The 25424-nt window shown below is 50.2% G+C and overlaps 1 protein-coding gene across 4 annotated transcripts in view; it reads right to left on the bottom strand.

Moving 5' to 3' along the window:
- Prima1 (proline rich membrane anchor 1) overlaps positions 1 to 25424 on the bottom strand; it is a 58137-nt gene that overhangs the window by 3385 nt on the left and 29328 nt on the right. For 2 of the 4 annotated variants that reach the window (XM_075948165.1, XM_075948163.1), the window contains exon 4: positions 7387 to 7516. In XM_075948165.1, coding sequence (XP_075804280.1) covers positions 7387 to 7516 — 130 coding nt within the window. Of the gene's footprint in view, positions 1 to 2317; positions 2485 to 7386; positions 7517 to 25424 lie in introns of all 4 variants that reach the window. The other 2 variants (XR_012907724.1, XR_012907725.1) reach the window with 2 other exon arrangements.

Genomic DNA, 25424 nt, shown 5'->3' with positions numbered 1-25424 from the left:
TGATGGTGGTGATGGGATGGTGGAGGAGGAGGTGGTGATGGTGATGATGGTGGAGGAGGAGGTGGTGATGGTGATGATGGTGGAGGAGGAGGTGGTGATGGTGATGATGGTGGAGGAGGAGGTGGTGATGGTGATGATGGTGGAGGAGGAGGTGGTGATGGTGATGGTGGTGGAGAAGGAGGTGGTGATGGTGGAGGAGGAGGTGGTGATGGTGATGATGATGGAGGAGGAGGTGGTGATGGTGGAGGAGGAGGTGGTGATGGTGATGATGATGGGGGAGGAGGAGGTGGTAATGGTAATGGTGATGGTGAGGGAGGAGGTGGAGATGCTGGTGGTGATGATGATGGAGGAGGAGGTGATGATGATGATGATGGAGGAGGAGGTGGTGATGGTGATGATGATGGAGGAGGAGGTGGTGATGGTGGAGGAGGAGGTGGTAATGGTGATGGTGGAGGAGGAGGTGGAGATGCTGGTGGTGATGATGATGGAGGAGGAGGTGGTGATGGTGATGGTGGGGGAGGAGGTGGAGACGCTGGTGGTGATGGTAGAAGTGATGATAGAGGTGATAGTTGTGGTACTAATGACGGTGGGGGCAGATGGAAACAGTGATGGTGGGGTATAATAGCAGTGGTCACGGTTGTGTTGATAGTGGTGGTGACAATGATTGTGGCGATGGTTGTGGTGGTAATGAAGTCCCAAGCTGAGCTAGTACATCGCAGGGGTTCTTTAGTGGTTTTCATTGAACATCTGAAGCTCTTTCAAAGGCCACAGAACCCAGGATCCATTCCTGTTATGTGCACAGGGATCAGGAAGGCTAGGAGGAAGGTACTGGAAAGGGTCTAGCCCACTTGCCGAGAGTGTAAAATCACAGTGCTATCATCTCCCCACCTGGCTGAAGTCCTCTTTCCTCTCTGAGTCATTCAGGGGGTGTCTCTGGCCTCCACCCTCTAGTCTACAACCTCTTGGGCTGGGCTGTTCAATCTGTGTTTCACACCACTATACTGCTGTCTCTTGGGTGAAGATGACTCGAGCTGCACATAGCTCAGATACCTCCTATGTCCCCAGAGGTACCCGAACAAATGATCTAAACTAGACATTTACGTCCATATTCAAAATCTCAAGGATTGATTGCTTCTGCCTTCTCAAGCACCCCCAGAGCCTCTCCAAAGACAAGATGAACAGGCATGGTATTTTGTGACTGTCTCAAAGACCTTTGGATAGACTCTGAAAAATCTCAGCAGTCAGGGGAGGCAGGGGATGGTCAGTGGAGTCATGAGACAGCCAGGACTTCTCACAAGCTACACTAAAGTCAAGTCTCTGCATGGTCCCCTTTCTTGTAGCGGAAGTTGTTCCCAGAGGAAATCGCTCTAGGTGGCTGAGTCTAGGCACTGTGGCTTTTGGAAAAGCAAGATCAAATCCACACTTCCTCCCCTGGTGTGTCATCCTTTGTATAGAGTCTGCTCAGAAAATCTTGTCCCTCCTTAGGGCCTCCCGAAGAAGCTAGACTGGAGGTAAGACAGTCATGGGAGGGAAACTGAGGCTGAGAGTGTCACCTTTGACTGCATTGCAGTGGGGCCGGGACTATCGTCCTTGACTGGCCCCTTAGGTCAGCATCTCCCCAGGCATTCTCTTAAGAACGGGCTCTGTGGTCTAGCTGCTGGAAAGCCTCCTTACACTTCCTCCCAGTGATCTTTCAAAGTCATATTGGGCTTTCCAAGAAGTCTGTCTTGCCTAGCTTTAATCCAAGATGGCCCACTTCACGGGGCTTAAGAGCTCCCAGATGCCAGCTTGTGATCATGGTGGCATAAAAGGTCCTCATTATTAATAGACTTAGCCTGTCCATCTCCTGGCACTAGAGCCAAGCCCCTCTCTGCTCTGATCCCCATACTCTGTCCTAACTATTCCCAAAGCCTTCTGGGCTTCACTGGAACCAGAGAAAGCTGAACTATCCCCAAAGCAGAAGCTGGCTCTGGGACTCCATTCTCTCACCAAACATGCCATTCATGGGTGACACTGGCCATGTTAAGGGGCCGAGGCCACATCTTCAAGAATCTTAGCTTTCTACCATGCGTTACCTGTGTGAACTCAGGCAATCTAGGCAACTTCTCTGAGCCTCAGTTTCCACATCTCTAAAATGGGTACAGCAATGGCATTCCCTCCATAGGTTTGTTGGAAGGGTTAAACACATTAGTGCAGATCAAGCATGTGAATGAGTCTAGCATACAGTAAGTGCTCTGTGAGTGTCTGTTAGGACTCAGCACTGCCGGCAGAGAGGTGTCATGGGAGCTGCTTGGCTGGTCAGCGGTGGCCATCATACCGTGCTCTAGTCTGCCCAGACTTCCTACTTAGCATGCACCTTCTGAGGCTCTGGAAGAGCTAGCAGACATGGCGAGGACTCCTGATCCTCCAATCTGTGGGCCAATCTGGACTAGTTCCACTAAGCCAGGCAGAGGCCACAGAGAACGCCTTTAAATGGCCTGGTTCCTAAAACCAAAAGGAGGGGGTGTGAGCATCTCCATGTGCCCTGGCTTCTGGGCAGAGGGATGGGGGCGTGGCCTTCTCATTTGGAGATCTTCTGTCCCCACCTACTAGATGCTCCTGAACTCCACTGAGAACATCATGTGTTGGGCTCCAGCTGCAGAGCCCAGAAGGGCCTCTGCCTCCACCGGGGTCTCTGCCTGGGTGCTAGGGCTCTGCTGGCAATGAGATAACACTTCACCCTCAGCCGACCCTGCACACACACACACACACACACACACACACACACACACACACACCCTACGACGGCCCAGCAGGAGCCTCCCCTATAGAGTACAGATGTTCCCAACCTTGAGTCTGAAGCCAGAAGCAGCTTTCCCCAACCACCAAGGTGTCACTAGGAGAAGCAGATGTGCATGGACACCTCTCTTTCCATACCCGGTGAAGACGAGGCCGAGATGTGGCCTATGAGCTTTCTCACGTCATCCTTTGGCTATTTGGGTTGACTGTGGGAGGCTTAGCATGTGCTCATAGAGGGAAGCAGGGGAGGTGCCAGGGGAGGGTCCCTCCTCTCCCAGGCTGGGGCTCTCCTCCGTGGAGCACTGCTGCTCTGCAGGTGAGGATCTGGACTGCATGGAGCTCTTCCCAGCATGCATACTGGAGGAAATTCTCCCAGGCCGCACACGGAGCTAGAGAGGGACCTTCCATGGTATCCAGGCTCCCTGGGTGCTCTGCAAACCCCTGGAATGCCACATGGTGATGAGGGTGGATATTGTTTGTGTGTGTGAGGGGGGCTGTGGGCAAAGGTGGCCCACATGGTGATGAGGGTGGATATTGTTTGTGTGTGTGAGGGGCCTGTGGGCAAAGGTGGCCCACATGGTGATGAGGGTGGATATTGTTTGTGTGTGTGAGGGGGGCTGTGGGCAAAGGTGGCCCCACATGGCATCTGACCCACTGAGGGTTTTTGGCACCTGCTTTTCCAAGGCTCTCTCCAGCGGAATAGTCAGCCACAATACAAGAAATGTAAGCATGTCCTCAGAAACAGCCCTATACCTTTCGCTCTGGCACTAGGCAAACACAAGACCTCTCCTCTTTTTGAGAACTGGTTCCCAAGGTCACCTTGGACAGCCCAGGAAGGCCTGTCTTGGATTTCCAGAAGTCCTTCCTGGCCTGGGACCCCTGGGTACACAGGAGGCTGAGGCAGGAGGACCGAGAGCTTGAAGCCAGCCTGAGTTACATTATGAGAATCTGTTTCAAAAACATATGTATCTACTGAACCTATAATTTGGGGACGTAACCAGACTGTCAAGATGGTGAAGAGGGGAGAGGGGAGAGTTGAACATGTCAAGACCTAAGCCCTAAAGCTGAGTATGAGACAGAGGGACCCCAGCCTACTGGGACAGGAGGACAAGACAAGCTTAATCATATTGTCACCTCCAGAAAAAACGTCACCTCCACGGCTCTGCCAAGGGCGGTATCTGTATTATCATCCCAAGGTACACAATGAAGGTACACATACCAGATTCTGAAAGCCCCGCAGGCTCAAGGCTCAACTACTGTCAATTAGAATTGATATTCATCATTTTTTACCGATGAGTAGTACTCTAATGTGTAAATGTGCCACACTTTCTTTATCCATTCTTCAGTTGAGGGGCATCTAGGTTGTTTCCAGGTTCTAGCTATTACAAATAATGCTGCTATGAACATAGTTGAACAAATGTTCTTGTAGTATGATTGAGCATATTTTGGGTATATGCCCAAGAGTGGAATTGCTGGGCCCTGAGGTAAATGGATTCCTAATTTCTGAGAAACCACCATACTGATTTATGATTATACAAGTTTGCATTCCCGCCAGCAATGGAGTGTTCCCCTTACTCTACATCCTCTCCATCTTAAGCCATCATTGGTGTTTTTGATCTTAGCCATCTGACTGCTGTAAGATGGTATCTCTGAGTTGTTTTGATTTGCATTTCCCTGATAGCTAAGGATGTTGAACATTTCCTTAAGTGTCTTTCAGCCATTTGAAATTCTTCTGTTGTTAATCCTCTGTTTAGTTCTGTACCCCATTTTTTTTAAATTGAGTTATTTGGAATTTTGACGTCTAATTTCTTGAGTTCTTTATATATTTTGGAGATCAGTCCTCTGTCTGATGTGGGGTTGGTGAAGATCTTCTCCCATTCTGTAGGATGCCTTTTTGTCTTATTGACTGTGTCCTTTGCTTTGCAGAAGCTTCTCAGTTTCAGGAGGTCCCATTTATTTATTATTGCTCTCAGGGTCTGTGCTACTAGTGTTATATTTAGGAAGTGGTCTCCTGTGCCCATGCATTGAAGACTACTTCCCACTTTCTCTTCTATCAGGCTCAGAGTGGTCAGATTTAGATTAAGGTCTTTAATCTATTTGGACTTCAGTTTTGTGCATAGGGATAGATATGGATCTATTTTCATTCTTCTACATGTTGAAATTTGCATGCAAATGGATGGAACTAGAAAAAAACATCCTGAGTGAGGCAACTGAGGCCTAGAAAAATGAACATGGTATGTACTCACTCATAAATGGGTACTAGCTGTAAAGCAAAGGATATTGAGCCTATAGTTCATGATCCTAGAGAAGCTAAGTTAACAAGATGAACCCTAAGAAAAACATACATATATCCACCTGGAAAGGGGAAACAGACAAAACTGACAAAATTAGGAGCATGGGGTGGTGGGAGTAGAGAGGACAGGAAGGGGAGATGAGGGGAGAAGGGGGAGGGGGAGAAGAACTCGAGGGAATGGTATAGTCGAGATGGAGGAAGGACAGAGATGAGAGCAAGGAAAGAGATATTTTGATTGAGGGAGCCCTTATGGGGCTAGTAAGAAACCTGGCACTAGAGAAATTCTCAGGAATCCACAGGGATGACCCCAGCTAGGATCCTAAGCAATAGAGGAGAGGGTACGTGAAATGGCCTTGTCCTGTTGAATATCTGATGAATGGCTGATGAATATCTTACATATCACCATGGACCCTTCATCCAGAAACTGATGGAAACAGAGGTGGAGACCTGCATTGGGCACTGGACTGATCTCCCAAAGTCCAGCTGAAGAGTGGGAGGAGTGAGAATATGAGCAAAGAGGTCAAGACCAGGATGGGTACACCCACTGAAACAGTTTACCTGAGCTAATAGGAGCTCACCAACTCCAGCCGGACAGGGAAGGAAACAGCATAGGTCCAAACATAGACCCTCTGAATGTGGGTGACAGTTGCATGGCTGGGGCAGACTATGGGGCCACCACCAGGATTTATCCCCTACTGCTTGTATTGGAACCTATTCTCTTTGGATGGATACCTTGCTCAGCCTAGATATAGTAGGGAGGGTCTTGGACCTTCCCCCAAAGCAATGTGCCTCACCCTCTCCGAGGAGTGGATGAGGAAGGTGGAGTAAAGAGATAGGTAGAGGGCGGGGAGGAGGGGAGGGAGTGGAAACTGGGATCAGTATGTAAAATGAAAAAAAGAAAGTGTTTTCTTTTTAAAAAAAAAAGAAAGAAAAGAAGAGAAGAGGAAAGGAAGGAAGGGAGGGAGGGAGGGAGGGAGGGAGGGAGGGAGGGAGGGAGGGAGAGAGGGAGGGAGGAAGGAAGGATTGGCATTTATCATAGCCCCTCTGAGTACCCATAGCAGGCAGCTCTCGCCTGGCCTGGGGACCATCAGTCCTCTTGTCTGTGGTCAGGTGAACAGTTTATGGCAAAATAATCTTTACCATTTGTAAACACTACCCATCTCTGTTAATGGAGCCAGCACATAGCAGGTATTCGCAAAAACAGTTTAGCAGTGGGGATTCCACCCATTTTGGTGTCCAAGCAAGGTCTGTACCCAGAGTTACTGGGTCTCAGGGCCTCTGAGCCCCTCTGTCTGTCCCTCTGACCCCCACAGAGCACAGACATCAAATCCAGGGGTCCCTTTTTTCAACTTCACAGAAAGGCAGGCAGGCGTTTGGAGTCTCATCATCAATACAAAACTTTAGTTGAGCACCCCAACATGGCGGGAGGTGAGCTTTGGCACCACACAATTCTGGATTCAAATTCTGATACCAAGGCAGCTTCCTAGCTCCCTGGAGACTCAGTTTCCTAAACTGAAGAGTACAGCACATTGGGAAGGATGGGAGAAGACGGACCAAGGACACAGAGGGGAGGTGAACCAAAGCCTAGCCCAGAAATTCCAACAGTCTAGTTCCTGAGCATTTGGTGTTTGTGGAGGCCAGCCTGTGGCCTGAGGGCTGGCAATAAAAAAAGCTCAGGCCCGGAGTGTGCAGCCCAGGTCTGTACAGCTTGATTTCCTGTCCTCCCTCTCCTGTCCAGGTGTCCTGGTTTGAGGCCCGTGTGCCTGTCCACACCCTCATTTTAAGTGTTCGTTTGTCATTCTTTTTGGTTTTGAATTATTAAAATGAAATTACACAGATGATTGGATTCATCGGGAAAAATTAAGTAATTAAATGTTAGCAATTATTCTAATAATAATAATTATAAGTAACTTCTGGAGCACGGGAATTAGGGAAGAAAATCCCTTTCTCCAAAATATTATTAATGACTGCTACCCTTTCGGTGTTTGGCAATGCCCTTGCATGGTTTTTGTATCAGGCTGAAATAGACGGGTAACTTACAGAATCAAACTTCCTAACACTGCGAAGGTATGTCTGAGATCACCTCTAAAATGCTAAAGCTAGAAGAACAAAGAGGGAAACCACTGTAGCCATTACAACAAACTCATGGCAAGCATTAAATAGGGTCGGGATGAAGGGGGTCCCCTCCTGTCCTTCCTGCTCCTGATTGGTGTGACCATCTGTCATTTACAATGGTGGTCAGGCAGTTGAAGACGTCCCAGCGGAGCTGGGCTCCCTGAGGGGCCTCCACCTGGGTGCTGTGGCTGGACACTCACCTCTTTATGGCTTTGTAGCAAATGATGACCAGCACAGTCAGAAACACCAGGGAGGCACAGACGACAGCGATGATGATCACCAGCCCCGACCACCAGCTGTCCTCCGCGGGGCACGAGGTAGAGTTGGGAGCTGGAAGACACTGGAGTCTGAGTATCTCTGAGTGAGCGAGGTGGGTCTGCGAGAGGTTGGCCAGGGAGTGGCACTCACAGCCATCCATCACCCTGAGGAAGGCCCTCTGACCTCTCCTGCTTTCCCTACCCCCACCTCAGCAGGTGACATCATGCTTGGCCCCCAGCCAGCCCCTCCCCCATTCGGTGCCTCCATCGAGCCTTGGCAAGCCCAGAGCCTGGGCCTGAGCGCCTGGCTAAGCAGGCCTCCATCCTCCCAGGCATGAGCTAACTGACAGCAGGGTCGGGTTTAATTTCCCATGAAAAATAACAGAACCTCTCATTCTCTCAGTCGAGGCATTAAATCCGGTGTGTCTGTGGTTGGGGGTGGGGCGGCGGGCTCGCAGGGGACTTAGGAGGAGAAAGGAGGGGAGGCTGGCCGCTGGATGTGCTTCTGAACTGAGTTTCTTGTGAGATGCTCACTCTTCTTGCCTGGATCGGGCCCAGGTGATGCTACCAATAACATTCTCACTGTGCATGGACGGGGCCAGAACATGGGAAGGTGTGTGACCATCGCAGCTTCTGACTCCTCTGGTCCCCACTCTCTCCTGGAGCAGTCTTTAGGGTAAACCTGTTCCCTCGTAGGTCTGGGCAGTATTGGTGCTCACCTACCAGAGTACAGGCCTCAAGAGACTGTTTGGTTCCCTGAGAGTAAAGCAAAGAGAGAGCCCCAGCCGGATCCCAGAGGCCTGGGCAGAACCAGACAGGACAGAGAAAAGAAAGCCCTGGGTATTACAAAAGGGCTAAGGGAGGGGAGGGGAGAGAGGCAGAGAGCAGAGGAAGGCTGAGGGAGGAGAGGAGTAGACAGACCACACAGACAGTGCTACTCAATCAGTACATGCGAAGATCTGCACAAGAGTCAAAACTGTGTCCCCAGCTCTGCCCCCTCAACAAGGTGCTCTGAAGGAGGCAGCAATCAGTTGAAGATGCTTCAAGGACACCGGGATATGTCGGGCGGGGCAGGGGGGATCCCCTCCTGTCAAAGGAACACCTGGCAGCTGTGACAGATGTCTATACCAGCAGAAGCCACACCCGTTATTCCCAATAATTTAAAGTATCCTTGAGTGTCTTCCTCAGTAATCCCTAACCTGGGGCAACCATGCTAATGATTGCTAAAATAATAGATAAGATTGGCTTGTTCCTAGCATTCATATAAACCAAATCACGTGATAAGCACATTCTTGTTTCCTTTTACATTTGCTTTATTTGTTTAGCAGTGTTGGGGATTCGCCCAGGTCGCTATGTAGTTTAGCAGTTCTCCCTTTTTTGTTGGCATGTGGTATCTGCCCCCCAGCGCCACACACACATGTTCCTGCTAATGGGCTCCTAGGCTGTTGGCAGATTCTAGGTCTCTAGGAAAAGCTGTAATAAACATCTGTGAAAAAATCTTTTGTTTAGACAGTTTCATATTCCTCTTGGGTAAAGTGTGTGTATACGATTAATATCATAAGCAAACACCTAGACGTCTTTCCCAGATGTTTACGCTCTGGTATGCTCCCAGGCAGAACCAAGAAGGAGAAGTGGAACTAGAAGGGAGTGAACACATCCTGGGATCCAGAAAAACATTTTCAGACTCCTAGGGTATCCAGACTGCCCATTAACAAACACACAGTCCCCCTCATTCTCTGACTCCTGGAGGATCTAGACTGCCCATTAACAAACACACAGTCCCCCTCATTCTCTGACTCCTGGGGGATCCAGACGCCCATTAGCAAACACACAGTTGATGTGGGGTATTACCCTCTGTATGCTGTGAATATGTTTTATTACCATTGATTAATAAAGAAGCTGTTTCAGCCTATAGCAGGGAAGAATATAGACAGCCTGGAAGAGATATAGAGAGTAGGTGGAATAAGAGAGATGCCATGTAGCTGCCGAAGGAGACAGTCACCAGAACCTTATCCAGTAAGCCACAGCCCCATGGCAATATATAAAATAATAGAAATGGGTTATTTTAAGATGTAAGAGCTAGTTAATGAGAAACCTGAGTGAATAGGCCAGTGTTGTAATTAATACAGTTTTTGTGTGGTTTTTCTGGTCTGGGCAGCTGGGAAATGAAAGAGTGGTCTCCACCTATACAAGGTCCCAAGTGGACTTCAGTTCTCCACAGATCATCGCAAAACCAGCGATACTGGATGAGGACACTACCAGGCTCTGTCAGCTGGAAGGAGCTGGTCTTAGGTATCAGTCACCACACAGACACTGAATAGTGCCGGAGAGCCAGCAGGATGCTTGGGTATCATGTTTCCACCCATGAGCTCATTCAATGACTGTTGATAACATCAAACTCCAAACTGTAGTTTGAATAATAACAGACAGATATTGGGGTTCAAGCTGAAGATCAGAAAAGCAAAACAGCCAAACCATGGAGAAGTCTTACCTCTACCAAGGCTGGGTGACCGCAGCCTGAGCCCTGAGCCTCTGTCTCCTCCGGTTTTATATTCCCCTTCAGTGCTGGGATTAAAGCGGTGTGACTCCCTAATACTGGGATTAAAGGTGTGAGCCACCAATACCTGGATCTGTTTCAGCAGTGATCTTTTATAGCCCAGGGTGGCCTTGAACTCATAGAGATCCATCTGCCTCTGTCTCCCAAATCTTGGGATTAAAGGTGTGTGACTCCACTGTACCCAATCTTCTCCTTTGGGAGCACTGCTGAGTCTTCCCAGGGTGACTTTAGCTTTAGTACCCTGCCCATAGCTGCAGCCTCCAGCGCCCACAAAGGTTTGCCCTTCTTTTTTGTGGAGGAGAAAGCTATTTTTCCACTTCTGCAACTTTGCCCCAGGCCCTGACCTGTCTGGACACATCCCCAGGGCCATTCCACCCAGCCTGTTGCAGCTGCAGTCTTCCTGTGTGTGGTCTCAGTGAGAGGTTATACCTTGGAATGTCCCAGAGCATTTGGGTCGGGGGAAGTTGCTCTCTTTGGTAACCAGAGGGAATGATTCAGCTAGGGGTATTAGCAGAGGTACATCTAAGTTTGAGCCCTCCTTAGAAATCGCATCCACATGACAGGTTGCAGAGCTCAGTCTGGAATTTGGCAGGGTCTCTTTCCCTCACACTCTGCTAGCTGGGTGGAACTTTTCATTTTATGGTCTTTATTCTAAACACTGGTACCGGAAGCAGCTGGCTCTGGTTGTGTGCCCTTCTGTCTGAAGCCCCGTGGGATGCAGTAGATGACGATGAACACTGTATGTGTGGAAGGCAGCACCCCAAGGCAGAAACACTGCCTGTGAAGAGGAGGTATCAAGAGACCTGGTGGCATGAAGCATGGATTTTTGCCACAAAGCCAGCAATAGATTCGAAGATGGTATTCGTATTTACCCTTGCTCGAGTTGATTAGGGAATGCCTGAGCTGGAGCCTGGGCGCTACCGTTTCAGGAAAGAAAATAAACATTGGAGCAACTTATGAGAGGGCTGGAGTGGGGACCTCAAGATCTTGGAGCTGCCCACTAACCTGGTTACTGCCTCAATTTCCCTCAATACCTCTCCAGACATCATAGACACTCACTATGTGGGCAGGCTAGAGGCTCACATTGAGAGACGGCTTCCTGATAGTGTTCATTCATGCATGCGCTCCCCTGGATATGAATTGAGCATGCTCAGTGCCCACTGCTAGGAGCTGGGGGTACAGAGATGAATCAGACACAAGCTGTCCTCTGCCAGACCTGGTGCCAGCTGCCCAGGGATGGTTATAAAGCTGACTAAGACCTGATCTTCTTGCATGAGGAGCCGGCAATCTCCCAAAGAAGCGACACACACACTGACTGCCAATAGGCAAGGGAAGGGCAACCTGCACACTGAGTTGGTAATCTTGGGTGACAGGCAGGTAGCCAGACGGGAGTGTCAAGCACCAGGAAAGAGCTGCCTCAGTCTCTGTCATTCCCTTTGAATATGACAGAAGGCAGGAACTGTCAGGAAACCTCAGGGGTCATGTCACCATTTCCTGAGTCTCAGTGAAGCTGACATAGCAGTCAACTCTCCTGACCCTGGGCAGATGATGAGACAGGCAGCCAGAAGGGCACTGGAAAGGGGCCCAGGCTCAAGTCTGCTGTGTCAAGAGAGCCTCATTCTTTATAGTCAGCCCATGCTTAAAGGGCTGAGAATACCCAGTTTGGGCCAGGCGCTGGACACCATGGTTAAAGGCTTTAGGAATTCTGCTTCTAGGCAACAAGGGGTAAAGGAGTGGATTTGACTGACTCTCCTAACACATCCAGAACATTCTAAATATATGAAACAATGGGCAAAGGGAACAAGACAGTAGTCCTTAAATAATTTAAGATCTGGAGTTCTGAAACCATTAGAGGAAGATGTTTCAAGACGTAGGCACAGACCAGGACTTTCCGAAAGGGACTCCGAGTCCAGGAAATAATCCCAAAAACTGACTGTTGAGATCATTATGGCATTAAAAAATCTCTGCACAGCAAGGAGACAATCATCAGAGCAAAGAGATGTTGCTGAAAATCTTCACCGACTACCCATCAAATGGGATTATTATCCAGACTGCATAAAGAACAGAACAAAATAGATAGACAAATCACTCGATCAATAAATGGATCCATGAGCTAAATAGAGAGTTCTCCAAAGAAACACAAGTGGCCAATAAACACTTGAAAAGGTGCTCGACAGCCTGAGCCATCAAGGAAATGGAAATTAAAATGATTTTGAGATTCTTTCTCATACCCATCTGAATGGCTATCACCAAGAAAACAAATACCAGCAAATTCCAGCGAGGATTTAGGGAAAGAAGAACCACAATCCCGTTGCTGGGAGTGTGAGTGGGTGCAGCCACTACAGGAATCAGCATGGATGCTTCTCAGAAACCTGAGCATAGAAATCCTATAACACAGCAGCATCCCTGGGTACTCCTGTCATGGACACGCTTATACATCCGTGTTCGTGGTTAGACTACTCACATTAGCTAAGAAATGGAACCAACCTCGACATCCATCAACAGACGGATAAAGAATGGACAAAGAAAATGTGGCCCATACACACAATGGAACTTTTTTCATCTCTAAAGAGATATGAAATGTTTACATCAGGGGGAAAAAAGGATGAAATCAGAGATTAGTAATTGAAATAAACCAGATTCAGAAAGACAAATGGTGTTTTCTCTCAGATGCCCAATTAAGATTCAAGAGTATGTGTGTGTGAGAGTGAGTATGTATGTGAGTTTGTGTGTGTCTGTGTGAGTTTGTGTGTGTCTGTCTGTGTGTGTGAGTGTTTGTGTGTATGAGTGTGTGAATGTGTGTGAGTGTATATCTGTGTGTTAGTGTATGTCTGTGTATGAGTGTGTGTGAATGTGTGTGAGTGTATATCTGTGTGTTAGTGTATGTCTGTGTGTGAGTTTGTGTGTGTCTGTGTGTGTCTGTCTGTGTGTGTCTGTGTGTGTGAGTGAGTATGTATGAGTGTGTGAGAGTGAGTATGTGTGTGAGTGTATGTCTGTGTGTGAGTTTGTGTGTGTCTGTGTGTGTCTGTCTGTGTGTGTGTGAGAGTGAGTATGTATGAGTGTGTGAGAGTGTATGTCTGTGTGTGAGTTTGTGTGTGTCTGTCTGTGTGTGTCTGTGTGTGTCTGTGTGTGAGTGAGTATGTATGAGTGTGTGAGAGTGAGTATGTGTGTGAGTGTATGTCTGTGTGTGTGTGGTGGACACATGCATGAGTGTAGTCTGTGAAAGCAGGAAGAGGATGAGAGGAAAAGATGACTCATAAGGGAGGAGTGGGGGAAGGAGATGATGGTGAGATACATGTGGTGTCAAAGCAGAAGGCAAGACTATTGGGAGGCAGGAAGGAGACGGAAAGAGTGAGGGGAGGATGAATGAGAACAAAGTGTAATGGCAGAGATGTATGAAAAGCCACAACGAAGCCTGTTGCCTTGGATGCTAACTCACTATGATGACAACGAGGACTATGACTAAGGTTATGATGGTGGTGGCAATGAGGATGACGATGATGGTGGTGGACAGTAATCCCAGCTTTTGGTCTCAAGGAATTTCTAGAGCAGCATGGGAGGGAGGAATCCAGGCAGTGCCCAGGACAGAGGTGGCCCCTGCCCTCAGAAGTTCTGAGAAGAGTAGAAGTCAATGGAAAGCAGAGGTGCTTTAAGAACATCGGTTACACACGCGGCAAGTGGGCTCAGCAGACCCCACAGAAGCCTGAAAAAGAAGCAAGTAGGGGTGGTACATCAGATGCACCCACTGAATGGGTATTAAGGAGACAGAGAAGACCAGAACCGCCCCCTGGGGGGGGGGGGGGCTCACAGACTTCAAGACACACAACCAGACACCAAAGTGCCTGGTTGATTTATTCCTGTTAGCAGTGTGGAAATTGAGACCGCAAAGCCAGGGACCTGGTGACAGCTCTTGCAGTCAATTCAATACTTACTAAGAGGTAGCCCGAGAGAGCCAGTTATTCCCAGACCTAATGGGAGGGAACCAGATGAAGCAGGAAGGAACTAAAGCAGCTGTCTTAGTTTTGTTTCCTGTTGCTATGACAAAGATACCCAAACAAAAACAACTCAAAGGAGCAAGGTTTATTTCAGCTCACAGCTCAAGGTGCAGTCCATCATGGCGGGAAAGTCACAGTGGCTGGAATTTAAGAAAATGAGTCATCACGCCTTTAATCCCAGCACTCGGGAGCAGAGGCAGACAGATCTCTGTGAGTTCGAGGCCAGCCTGATCTATAAGAGCTAGTTCCAGGACAGGCTCCAAAGCTACAGAGAAACCCTGTCTCGAAAAACCAACCAAACAAACAAAAAAAAAAAAGAAAGAAAGAAAGAAAGAAAAGAAAAGAAAATGAGTCACATACATCCACAGTCAAGAGCAGAGATCTAGCTCTTAGTTCACCCTTTCTCCACATTGCACAGACCAGGATCCCCTGCTCAGAATGGTCCTGCTCACAATTAGAATGGGGCTGCCCATGTCAGTCTTCACAATCAAGACAACCCCTCACAGACATTCTCAGAGGCTAATCTCAATCCAGGTTCTCATAGGTTTGCCCATAGGCCTTCCTTCTAGTACACGGGATGCTATCACAGGGGCTTTCAGAGGTCTGGGAGCAATCCTGCTAGGGCGGTGGGTTGGTTGGTGAAGCACTTGCTGCACCAGAATGGGGACTTGAGCTGGTTCCCCAGCACCCGCGTGAAAGCTACAATGGCGGGGCACATCTGTAACTCCAGAGTTGGGGGATGTGTAGTGACAGGACAGGCAGATTAATGAAGCTTATTAAAGACGAGAACCAAAGTCGACCTCAGACCACCCCACCTCCCCCACAGCACACGCATGGTGGGGGTGCATCGTCATTTCCCATCTTGAGTCACAGCTGTGGCTGGTGCTCTGCCTCTCAACCCTGTGTGCGGCTCTCTTCAGAGGCACCCTGCGCGTAGGCCCAGCCTGAATGCTGGGCACCACTGGGACACCACAGGCCTTGGAGATATCATTAGACATCTCTCCTCGGTTTCAAAGTCCTTGGTGACTCATGCGCAGGCTGCCTCAGGGGTCTGCGGAGAAGTCCCTGGGAACTGAAAGGGTTGTAGGCCTAACTGGCCTTCATCACCCTGGCTATGCTAAGGTGAGGAGGGTCTCCCTCCCTGACTTTCCTGTTTCCAGCTTCTGGAGCAGCTCAGGCCCATGGGTGGCTCACAAGCGACGACAAATCAGGCCAGTACTGGCTTGTCTAGGTCCCGTGGAGGTCAGTCCCCTGCTCTCTCCAGGGATAAGGACCCTGAACATACTTCTGAGTTATACCTCAGGCAATGGCTAGGCTGGGCCCCAAACCATCGTCTTGGGTTTACATGACCTTGGCAGCACCACCAGTTAGAGGTGATGGAGTCCAGTTTGAAGGGACAATTTGACAGCACAGTTGGTCTTTTGGATGATGCTCCTCCCCGTACTCTCCCTTGCAGCACCACAGGGGTGGTGAGGAAGCTGTCCTGCTCCTCAAAGAAAGATTTAAGGACACAGGGACACAGCACATAACAACTTGTCCCTGCCCTGGTCCTGTGTGGTTTGAGTGAGGAGCTATGGGCTATGTTAAAGATCTGAGTGGTGGCAGGATCTGTCTCACAATCCCTTAGAGGAGACTGAAGCTTGGAGTGCTGGGGGACCTGCCCAGGGCTGCACAGTAATGTCACAGTCTGAGCCCCCCTTTCTGACCTGGCCCCAGTGCAAACAGCATGCTTGCTCAGAAGTTCCATCGCGAGTTCCCAGCTCTTCCCCTGCCTCGGTGCCCAAAGCCCTGGCACTGTTGGGCAGTTTGACACAGACCCAATGTCCACTAAGGAAGGAGGTGTGGGGGAGAAACACCACCTCTCTCTCATGGCCTGCCTCACATAGAGCTCCATTGTCTAGGGACACAAGGAACTCTCAGCAACTGCTAGCCATTCACAGACACTGGGTATCCATGGGGAAGCCTGTGCCAGGGTGTCCACCACCCGTGGACGTCTCAGGGTCAGTGTGGGGGTGGAACTGTCCCTCACTTCTCTCCAGGGCTAGACTTGAAACCACAGATAGGCCACAAGGCTTTGGTGCTTGTGCGCTCTGGAACCCATGCCTCGTAGCTGGAATTGCTAGGGCTGTCCCTAGTGACAAGAACACTTTATTAGGATCCGAGGTGCCTGCCTATGTTGGGGGCAATATGTAGACAGGTAATGCCATGCCTACTCTATCTTGTGCCCACCAGCCCTCCTGCAGCCCTGATGGAAGCCCCCCTCTACATTCCTAGTCACCAAGGTGCTCCTGATTGCTGCAGACAACTGGACCAGGAGGGTGGCCACACTGATATGAATAAAGACTTGTTCAGGATCTGAAGGGGGTGGGTGTCAGTGTGCCACCAGGACTATATGGGGCTGGAAAACACAGGGGATGACAGGCTAGACCTTCGCTGGGATGCTCAGAACCCTGGCCCTACGCTCAGCGTAGCCCTAAAAGCCATGTCTCTGCCTCCAGTGTCTTCTCAGCGTCCCCGTGCATACAGCCTCTCCAGGATGAGCACCACTGGCCTGCACCGCTGGCCTGGCCCAGGCTGGAGACATCTAACAGTGAGGTGTCCTCCTCAGTCTCACCAGGAGTTGCTCTTATTCAGTTTCAACCCCACACCAGACATTCCCCCTTCTGGGCCCCTTTCTCTGAGTAGTTTCACAGCCATCAGTCACCTCCTGACCTCTGACCAGCTCAGGTGATCCCATCTTCCTCACATCCAGAGGCTCATGCTCCCCAAGTGCCCATTGCTCAGTTCAGGGCAGTGATTATCCACAGTAGCTTTGAATCGGGAGTTGGCCTTGAAGTCTGGGCTCTGAGTTGGGCAAGCCACTGGGTATGTTAGACTTTATCTCTTCCACCCACTGTAACTTGGGAGAAGCCACAGAACCTCCTCCAAGAAGGTACCAGGATTAGAGAAGATCCACAGACAGCTAGCGCAGATGCCTGTCTCCTTCCTACCTTCCTAGGTGTCTTCCTGTAGACCATCCTTCATAGAGCCTAGCAGAGGTAGGTTTTCATGGTCTCAGTACTGGTCATCCTAGGCCTTAGCCTCTAGTTCAAGAGGCTTCTGGGTCCTGCAGGTCTTGCCAAATGACTTCACCTCAGATACCACTGTGTCCCCTTTGCTTTAAGTCAGAGTAGCATAATGGGTGGGGTGCGAACAGTGGGTCTCAATGTTAGGACACCCAAGCCATTCGTGAGGGTGGCACTTGAACAAAGACTGGGATTTGGCAGCGGAGTTTGTCATGAAAGTGTCTAGGGAGAGGGCCAAGCAGAAGGTCTACAGTGAGCTTCAGCTCGGAATGTTTGGAGACAGGGATGGAGAGACTAGAGGAGACTGTGTGAGGTCTGGAGGCTGGGAGAAGGAATAAGAAGTGAGGTGGTACTGGAAGGTCTTGATGTGTGTGTGCATGTGTGTGTGCACGCGTGTGCGCGTGCATAGGTTGGGGAACTGCAAGGGAACCTGAGGCCCAGCAGAGCTGTGATTGTGCCGCAGCCTGGAGGTTAGTGGCACAGCTGATGAGAAGAGGACCCATTCAGAGAAGCGCATGAGACAGGAGAGTGGGTAGGAACCCTGAGCATGGGGAGAATGAATTCTGTCTGCGAACAGGGAGAATGGAGCAGGGCATGGAGGTCAATTCCTATAACACTCTGAGGAAGCTGGCCAGCCAACAACTGGGTCTGAGTTCAGACATGGGGCTCAGCAGCAGGTGTTTGCCAGCACCTGTCCCCGAGACTGGGGGAGCTGAGCAAGCAAGAAACTGCAGGCAGAACTGAGATGGGTGAGGCCTGAGCCCTGGATACCTCAACACTAGGAGACCAAAAGCAGAGGGCCGGGCAAGGAGAGAGAAGCCAGGAAGTGGGCCAAGCGAGAACCTCATGCAGCAAGATGACATTGGCCGTGCCGGGGGCAGCTGACCATTAAGTACAATGAAATGAGAACTGGCGGCTAAGGTGCCGAGGAGGCTTTGGAAGGTGGAAGAAGGAAGCCTGTGGGGGCTCTAGAAGAGGGGCTGTGTGGGAATGAGATGCCGACAGCAGGACACAGGGCTTGTTGCCAAAGGAAAGGGTCCCATGGAGCCACAGACAGTGGGGGAGTGGTGACCAGAGGAGGATTTTCAGGTGTGTGGCAGGACATATGTGGGGGGGGGGGGGGAGAAAGAGAATTCATTGGATGTGTTCTAGGAGAGAGGGAGAAGATTAAGGCCCCTGAGCCAGCCAGAGGAAGACCCTCCCCACATACTAGATCAGGAGCCTCTGCCTCCGTCTCAGATGGAGCCCTACTGTTTCGGAAAGGTAGGCTGGATGCTTAAACAGCAGGGGTGATGTCGCTAGAGCCCGGCTGGGTGCCCCTTTCTGAATGTGTCAATCATTTCAAGGAAGAGAGGTGAAGCCAGGGCACAGTATTGAGTGTGCCAGGGGCAAGTGGCAGGTTGCGCACCGGTTGTCTAGAAGAGTGAATGACCGCTGATGTAGTAAAGGCAGGAGTGAGAAAAACTCCAAGAGACTTGAGGTCATGAACCCAAAGTTCAAGGTCATGCGCCTAGCTCGGGCAACCTTTCACTACATAGGTGGGGGATGCGGAGATGCTGTGCTGGCTCTGTCCGCCGGGTTAGGATGCAGTGAGTGCCGAGTGTGGGTGCTTCTAGGGAACAAAGACAAGGTCTGACAACCGAGGAAATCATGGCACAGAACCTGGTGGCATTATCTCAGAATTGGAACCTAGGCAGATTTGAACCCGTGACCCCAATACAAGAAAGCAAGCCGACAGGTATGGAGACTGCTGGGAGATGATTTAGAGAAACTGAGGAGCCAGGACTGGGGGGAAAGGGAAGCTGCTGCCACTGTGAGAATCAGGGGCCCCCTCTCAGGAGATGTTGAACCTTAGACCTACCTGGAATGGCCAAGGAGGCAACCCTAAAGAAAGGTCCTATCTGGATGAGCCTTGGATGGCAAAGGCAGGCTGGATGCCTCTCCCCCAACACAGACACACACACACACACACACACACACACACACACACACACACACATCTTCAGTCGAAGGGCTCTCGACTCTTCCATCTGTGACTCCAGCCAGCAGCCCATGCTCCATGGACCACTCTCTCCTCTAATGTCTTTCTGCCCAGTGTCTGGGCACAGAGCCCAGTGTGGTGGCGGTGTGGCTGTTTATCATCAAGAACACCATTTCTCAAGGCTCGGCTCCTGTGGGGCACTTAAAAACCCGGATACATTATTAATAATCGTCTCCTTCATCCCTGGGTCTAATTAGGAAAGGCAAATTATGAATCAAGTCCAGGCCTCTCTGGTGGGGGCAACAACAGCTTCTCCTGGGTGAGGAAAAGATCCCAGGGAGGTCTGGGCAAGAGCCGGGAACAGTGGACCACAGGCTGGTATAATTAATTAATTTTGCTTCTGTGGGGACTGAGCAACACGACCTCCCTTGTTTCTCGCCCAAATAGCCCTCTTTGTTACATTCACAAAAATAAAGATTTGCTACTCTGGGAGCCCGGCCCAACCTTTTCCTGTCTGCTCTGGTCCTCTTCTCAAATCTGCCATGCCTGCTGGCCCCAACAAGGCTGCAACGCAGCATAGCACAGAGGGTCAACGTTTGTCAGCTCTGGGACAGCACAGACCTGCCCAGAAGTGACAGTGAGGTCCCATATCTAGAACGCTCTGGGTGACCTACTGAGTGGATCTCCTTGCCCGTCCTCATTGATCCACTCTGCAGTGTGCAGTGCACTGGGATGGGCTTTGCTCTCATAACACCAGTAACATCAAGAAAATGCAGGCTGGGGCCCCAACCTCATCCAGACACCTCTCAGTGTCAGTGTCTAAGAGGCAAACACCGTAAAACAAACAGGTAGTCATGGCATGGCATGGGACCATTGGGAGTTGACTGAGCACAGGGAACTCATTTTAGCTTGAGAGAAGCTTGTGGCCCAAGGATGGGGACACGTTCTTTTATCTACAGTAAATGCCCAGCAGGACCTCTGCACTCAGTATCAGTAGATGCTAGATGGCTTTGCCCTTCATCATGGTCCCATGATGGAGGCCTTGTGAATGCCCAGGTTAGTAGAAGCAGTTCTGTCTATACAGTTAATAATTTAAAAGAAAGTTTCAGGCTCACCTTGGATCAGTGGCGATTAATCTGGTCTGAAGACAGACTCTGGTCCATGGCTTGTTTTATAAACAAGGTTTTCATGGAACACAGACGTACACATGAAGTGGGCTGAATAGTTGTGTGAGGGACTACATGCTGGCAAAGACCGAAATATCTACTGTGTGGCCTTTGGCAAAAGTTTGCTTACCTGTAAGGGATACCATTTTGACCTCCGGTTCTTTAGCCATCTTAACGGAACCTGAGCCTGCACTGAAAGTTACATCTCATTTGCATTGTAAATGTGAGCTCTCTGGTTCTTCGATTTTATTATTTTCCCAAATGTCACACCAATTTCCTAGTGTAATCTCTAGGTTTGTGGCATGGGGCTCTCTCTTTTCTAGAAAGCTTAAGAGTGACAACGTGAGAAGCAGTGAAGCACAGCAGAGAGACGGACGGACAGACAGTGGAGTTAAGTTTGCACCTCGACTTGGGAAATCCTACCTGCTCAGTCACCCCTCAGCCAGAGCTCATTTCACAGCCCCCAAGTTCTCACCCACAGAAGCAGTGAGAAGCTTCCCTGGGAGGCTGGAGGAGAGTACCTTCCAGTATGGGCAAAGATGCAGAGACTCTGCTCTGGATGTCGCTGGCCCAGGGCTGCAGACTTTCTTTGTGGCACCAAGTCAGGCTGCTAGAGAGGCGGACCACAGAACAAGGAGCCTGGGGATTTCAGTCTCAAATGGCATCTTCAACCAGTGCCTGGCAGGTGACACCAGTTGTGGACATGCAGCCAGGCTTGGCGCTCTAACTCTCATGCCCTCCCACTTCCTGCATGGCCCCACAGTCTCCCCTGGAAACACCTGCTTGTAAAATCCTCATGAGAGGTTCCAAGGACAAGTTACACGTCAAGACACTCAGACATGAGGTCACCATGGGTTGACAGTCCCTGGCAGCCTTAGAAGATGAAACTCTATCCCAAGAAGGTGCACATGAACTCTGTGTTCTGGACGATTCGCTCCCAGAACCTCCTGCCCTTGACTAATTCTCTGGCCAGAGCCTAAGTCTTGTTTAAAAGTCTCTGTTAGGTGACGCTCGAATCAGTTCTGTCGTGGTTGAGGCCGCACAGCACAACATGCTGAGAAAGTTCCTGATGCTCATCGGGCCTTTGTTTAATGGAAGAAACTGACATGAATGAAGCTTTGTGACAAAACCACACTTAAAAGTACAAGTATTCATGCTGGCTGTCCAGGGGCACGCTGTCCAATACAGTAGCTATCATCCACATGTGACTACTGCAGCTTGATTTAAACGATCGGTATTGTAAGGGCTGTAGAGATGGCTCAGTCAATAAAGAGCCTGAGAGCAAGTGTGAAGACTCAGGTCTGATGCCCAGAGTCTGCATGACAAAGCTGGTGGCGCAAGCTCTGTAATCCTAGCCCTAAGGGGACAGAGACAGGTGGCTCTGTGGGGCTCCTAGCCAGCCTGTCTAGCTTACAGTTGAGTCCCTATCTAAACAAATAAATAACTACCACCCCCAAAAAACCCAGGTGGATAGTGCCTGAGGAATGCCATCTAAGACCAACCTCTGACCTTCAAATGCACGCACACACACAGGCACACACACACACACAAACACACAGAGACACATGCATGTACACATGCACATGTACAGACAGGTGCACACACTCACACACGTACATGCAGGCACACACATGCATGCACACACAGGCACACACGCATGCATGTGTACACACAGACAGGCATACACATACACACACAAACAGGCATACACAGGCACACATAGGTGAACAGGCACACACACACAGGCATACACATATATACACACACATATGCATGCGCGCGCGCACACACACACACATGAAAAGGTAAAACCTGGCATTTAGTTCCCCAGTGACACTTGCCCTTTGTCAAGTACTCAGCAGCCATGGGGGGACTGGCTACCCTGTGACACAGGCACCACCCTGACCGTTATGATGGGAGTTTGTTGGATGCTTGAATGGCACTGGGCCAGAGTTACAAGCACAGGAGTCCCCTTTCTAAATGGCTCAATAGCTACTTTACTTACCCTACCAAAAGCAAAAGGGAAGAATGAGATGGGTTTCCTATGCCACCAGTGGCATCTGGTGTGGTTAAAGTGTGTGTTTCTTACATTTTTCTTTCATTTTCAGATTCTTCCTCCATCAGAAGAGCATTGCAGAAGGCAATCAGCTCCGTTTTCCAGATAAGGAAAAGGAAGACTCCAAAGATTCAGAGAGGCAAAGTCACAGAGCCATGAGGAAAGTGACAGTCAGACTTCTACGTGGGAAAGCTTCTGCTGCTCCCACTGGGTATAGTGGGGTGGTCCATCCTCCCAATACTTCGGCTCTGATGTGCCAGCTAGGAGCCATGGACTATCCAACCCCACATGTGGCACACACGTGGCAGGGTGAGTGGGGTGCCTGGACTCATTATGCCTTTGAGACAATAGTGAAGCCTTTCATGATGGGCAGACAGACCACTGTAGTGACACTGACCAGGCCCAAGGCCATGAAGATCCTGCTACTGCAACACGCACAGATGACTCCTCTGTCCCTGGCTTGTCCAAAGCATAGTGATGCTGAGACTGTATAAAAGGTCTCCCTGGCAACAAGCATCTTCCTGGACCTTTCCCCTACTCAGACATGCAGTTTCTTCTAAAGATCAAGGCCACCCCACCCCACCACCTGGGTTCTGGTACTGTCATCGAAACTCTGAAGTTTTCTAAGTCACTGCATCTCCCTGGCTCCCCAAGGCCCAATGAGAGTGACACCACGGAGTTAGGCCAACATCCCCAACTTCATCACAACCTCAGGCTGCCTTGAGGTTTTTCAGTGTCTGGGGGTGTCTCTGGCCTCTGCTCCCTAGACGACAATGGCAGCTGTTCCCCAACTGTGAAGATCATCTGTCTGTTTCTGGGAACTCTTCCAGAGCTCTGTCCCAACTCCGGACTTCAGTGCAGAGGCTGGTTCATCCAACAGTCAGCATCCAATGAGAAGGCCAGATTCAGGCCCCTGGTGTGCAATGCACCAGACCTGGCTAATCGAAGGCAGCCAATTTGATAGCCTTCCCACAGGACACTCTGAGGTTCTGAGCCCATTGCCTTCGGAATGACCCCCAGCTACTGAGAGGCTAACAGGATTCAGAAAGAAGCCTGGGCATTCTTTCCACAATACCCATAATCCTCTCTGCCAAGGCAGGGGGTGCTGTGCCTCTGCTACCCCTGGTCTAATTCATTCTAAATCTGAGAACAAGAAACTCATTCATTCTGGGCCAGGAGGCCTAGGGGTCGGGGTAGGAAATAGTGGCCTTTGGCCTTTCTCATTGTTGGCAAGGGTCACAGGGAAACTCGGGAGCAGGGAACAGACACTAGTCACATGTGCCTTTTACTCTGGAAGAAGGTGGGGTGGGGGACATTAACCAAGGCGTGCTTTTCCTCGACCCACCCAAAACCTTGCCATCTCCCCCAGGCAGAAGGTCCAGGCGGCTGAGACCAGGCCTCGCCTAACAGAGTTAGGTAACACTGGCTCATTCCAAACAGGTCCTCCCCCAGACAGCACAATTCTCAATTGTACCAACCAACCTCCGGGATAATTTAGCTCTATAATGTGAACCAGATTCTTTCCCATCATATGAGGAAGTCGTGATCGCAGCATATACAAAGTCGCAGGCAACACTGCTTATGCTCGTGCTAAAGGCCAGGAAGTGCCACCGGAGGGATGCACCGGGCTGTGTCTGTGCTGTCACAAGTGTTTATTGGTTTCCTGTCATGCGCTGAGAAGCAAGCAAATTGCCAAGGTTTCAGAAAACGTTACACTTGCCGAATAATGATATAGTGACAGGGAGCTGAGAAGCTGGCTTGTCCATGAAGTGCCTGCGTGGTAAGCAGGAGGACCAGAGCGCCAGCCCCAGCACTGGCATGAAAGAGCCAGGAGGGGTGATGGGTGTTTAAAATCCCAGCACTGGGGAGTTAAAGACAGGAGGATCCCTGGGACTTACTGGCCAGCCAGCCTCATCTACTTGGCAAGTTCCAGGTCACTGAGAGACTCTCCTCTCCCGCCCCCCCCCCCCCTCGAGCAAACTAATGAGGAAAGTCAACGGCAGAGCTAGGACTCTAGGCCACCTGACCCCAAAGTCCCGGCTCTCTACCACACACTACGGAGAGCCAGACATGACCATGGGTACTGGACTTTAGTGAAGACGCCTTGCCTCGGCTTGATTAGTGGATTTGAGCACTGCCTGAGAGACCCTGGTCTCGGGTTTCTGACTTCCATGAGGAGTGTCCCCGACATCTAATCTCTCACCTACTCCTTCCAAGAGCAGATGAGGGGTTGGAGAGATGGCTCAGCAGTTAAGAGTGCTAGCTGATTTCACAGAGGACATGAGTTTGATTCCCAGCACCCAGTCAGGTGACTCACAATCGCCTGTGACTATAGCTCCGGATCTGAAGCTCTCTTCTGGCCTCTGTGGGCACCAATCGCAGTCGGCAGGACTCTGGGAAGGTCAAGTTTGCTTCATTCATACTGTGGCCCTCAAGAGTGACAGCAAAGAAAACTGAAATGCTTGGCAAGAGAGAAACAGAGAAGTGATTTCTTTTTAAAGGATCTTGTGTAACCCAGGTTAGCCTCCAACTCATTATGTAGCTTAGGATGGCCCTGAACTGCTGATCCTCCTGCCCCTGCCTCCCAAGTGTTGGGATTACAGGCATGTGCCATCACACTCCACTCAAAAGATTTTTCTTCCTTTCTGGTAGTGGGGATTGAACCCATGGCCTTGGGTATACTCAGCGGTCTCCCGGTAATCTATGCAGCCAGCCCTGCTGGGAGTATACAAGGAGTTCTTCCTCTTTAATTCAGGGTCATCACGGACTCCCCCGAGCACCTCAGTCTAAAATCTAAATGACATTAAGTCCCTGACCAGCCCGGTCCTGCCATCTGCTCTTTACTTTTCCTGACAGCTGGCCTCATAGGTCACCATAATCAACTGCTCCATCATTTTCCTGTGACAGGGACATTAAAGGGGCTCAGAGGTGAAGATCGTCTCTCGTAGATGGGGTGATGCTTCAGAGGCAAGCCGTGTTCACTGGCTGCAGAATCCAGCTTCTGCATTGCCTGTACGCCTACAAATCACTGCGCCCTACACCCATGCTCAAGCAAGGAACCCAGAGGACCATCAAAACAGAAAGACACAAAAGCTGAGGGGTGTTAGGAAGGAGGGGGAGGCTCAGAGGGAGCGAGAGGAGGATAAGAAGGAAGCTGGACC

Source organism: Microtus pennsylvanicus, chromosome 14 (genome assembly GCF_037038515.1).
Source record: "Microtus pennsylvanicus isolate mMicPen1 chromosome 14, mMicPen1.hap1, whole genome shotgun sequence".
Lineage (NCBI taxonomy): Eukaryota > Metazoa > Chordata > Mammalia > Rodentia > Cricetidae > Microtus > Microtus pennsylvanicus.
Note: the sequence above shows the minus strand (reverse complement) of the source record. Positions and strands in the feature narration are given on the sequence as shown.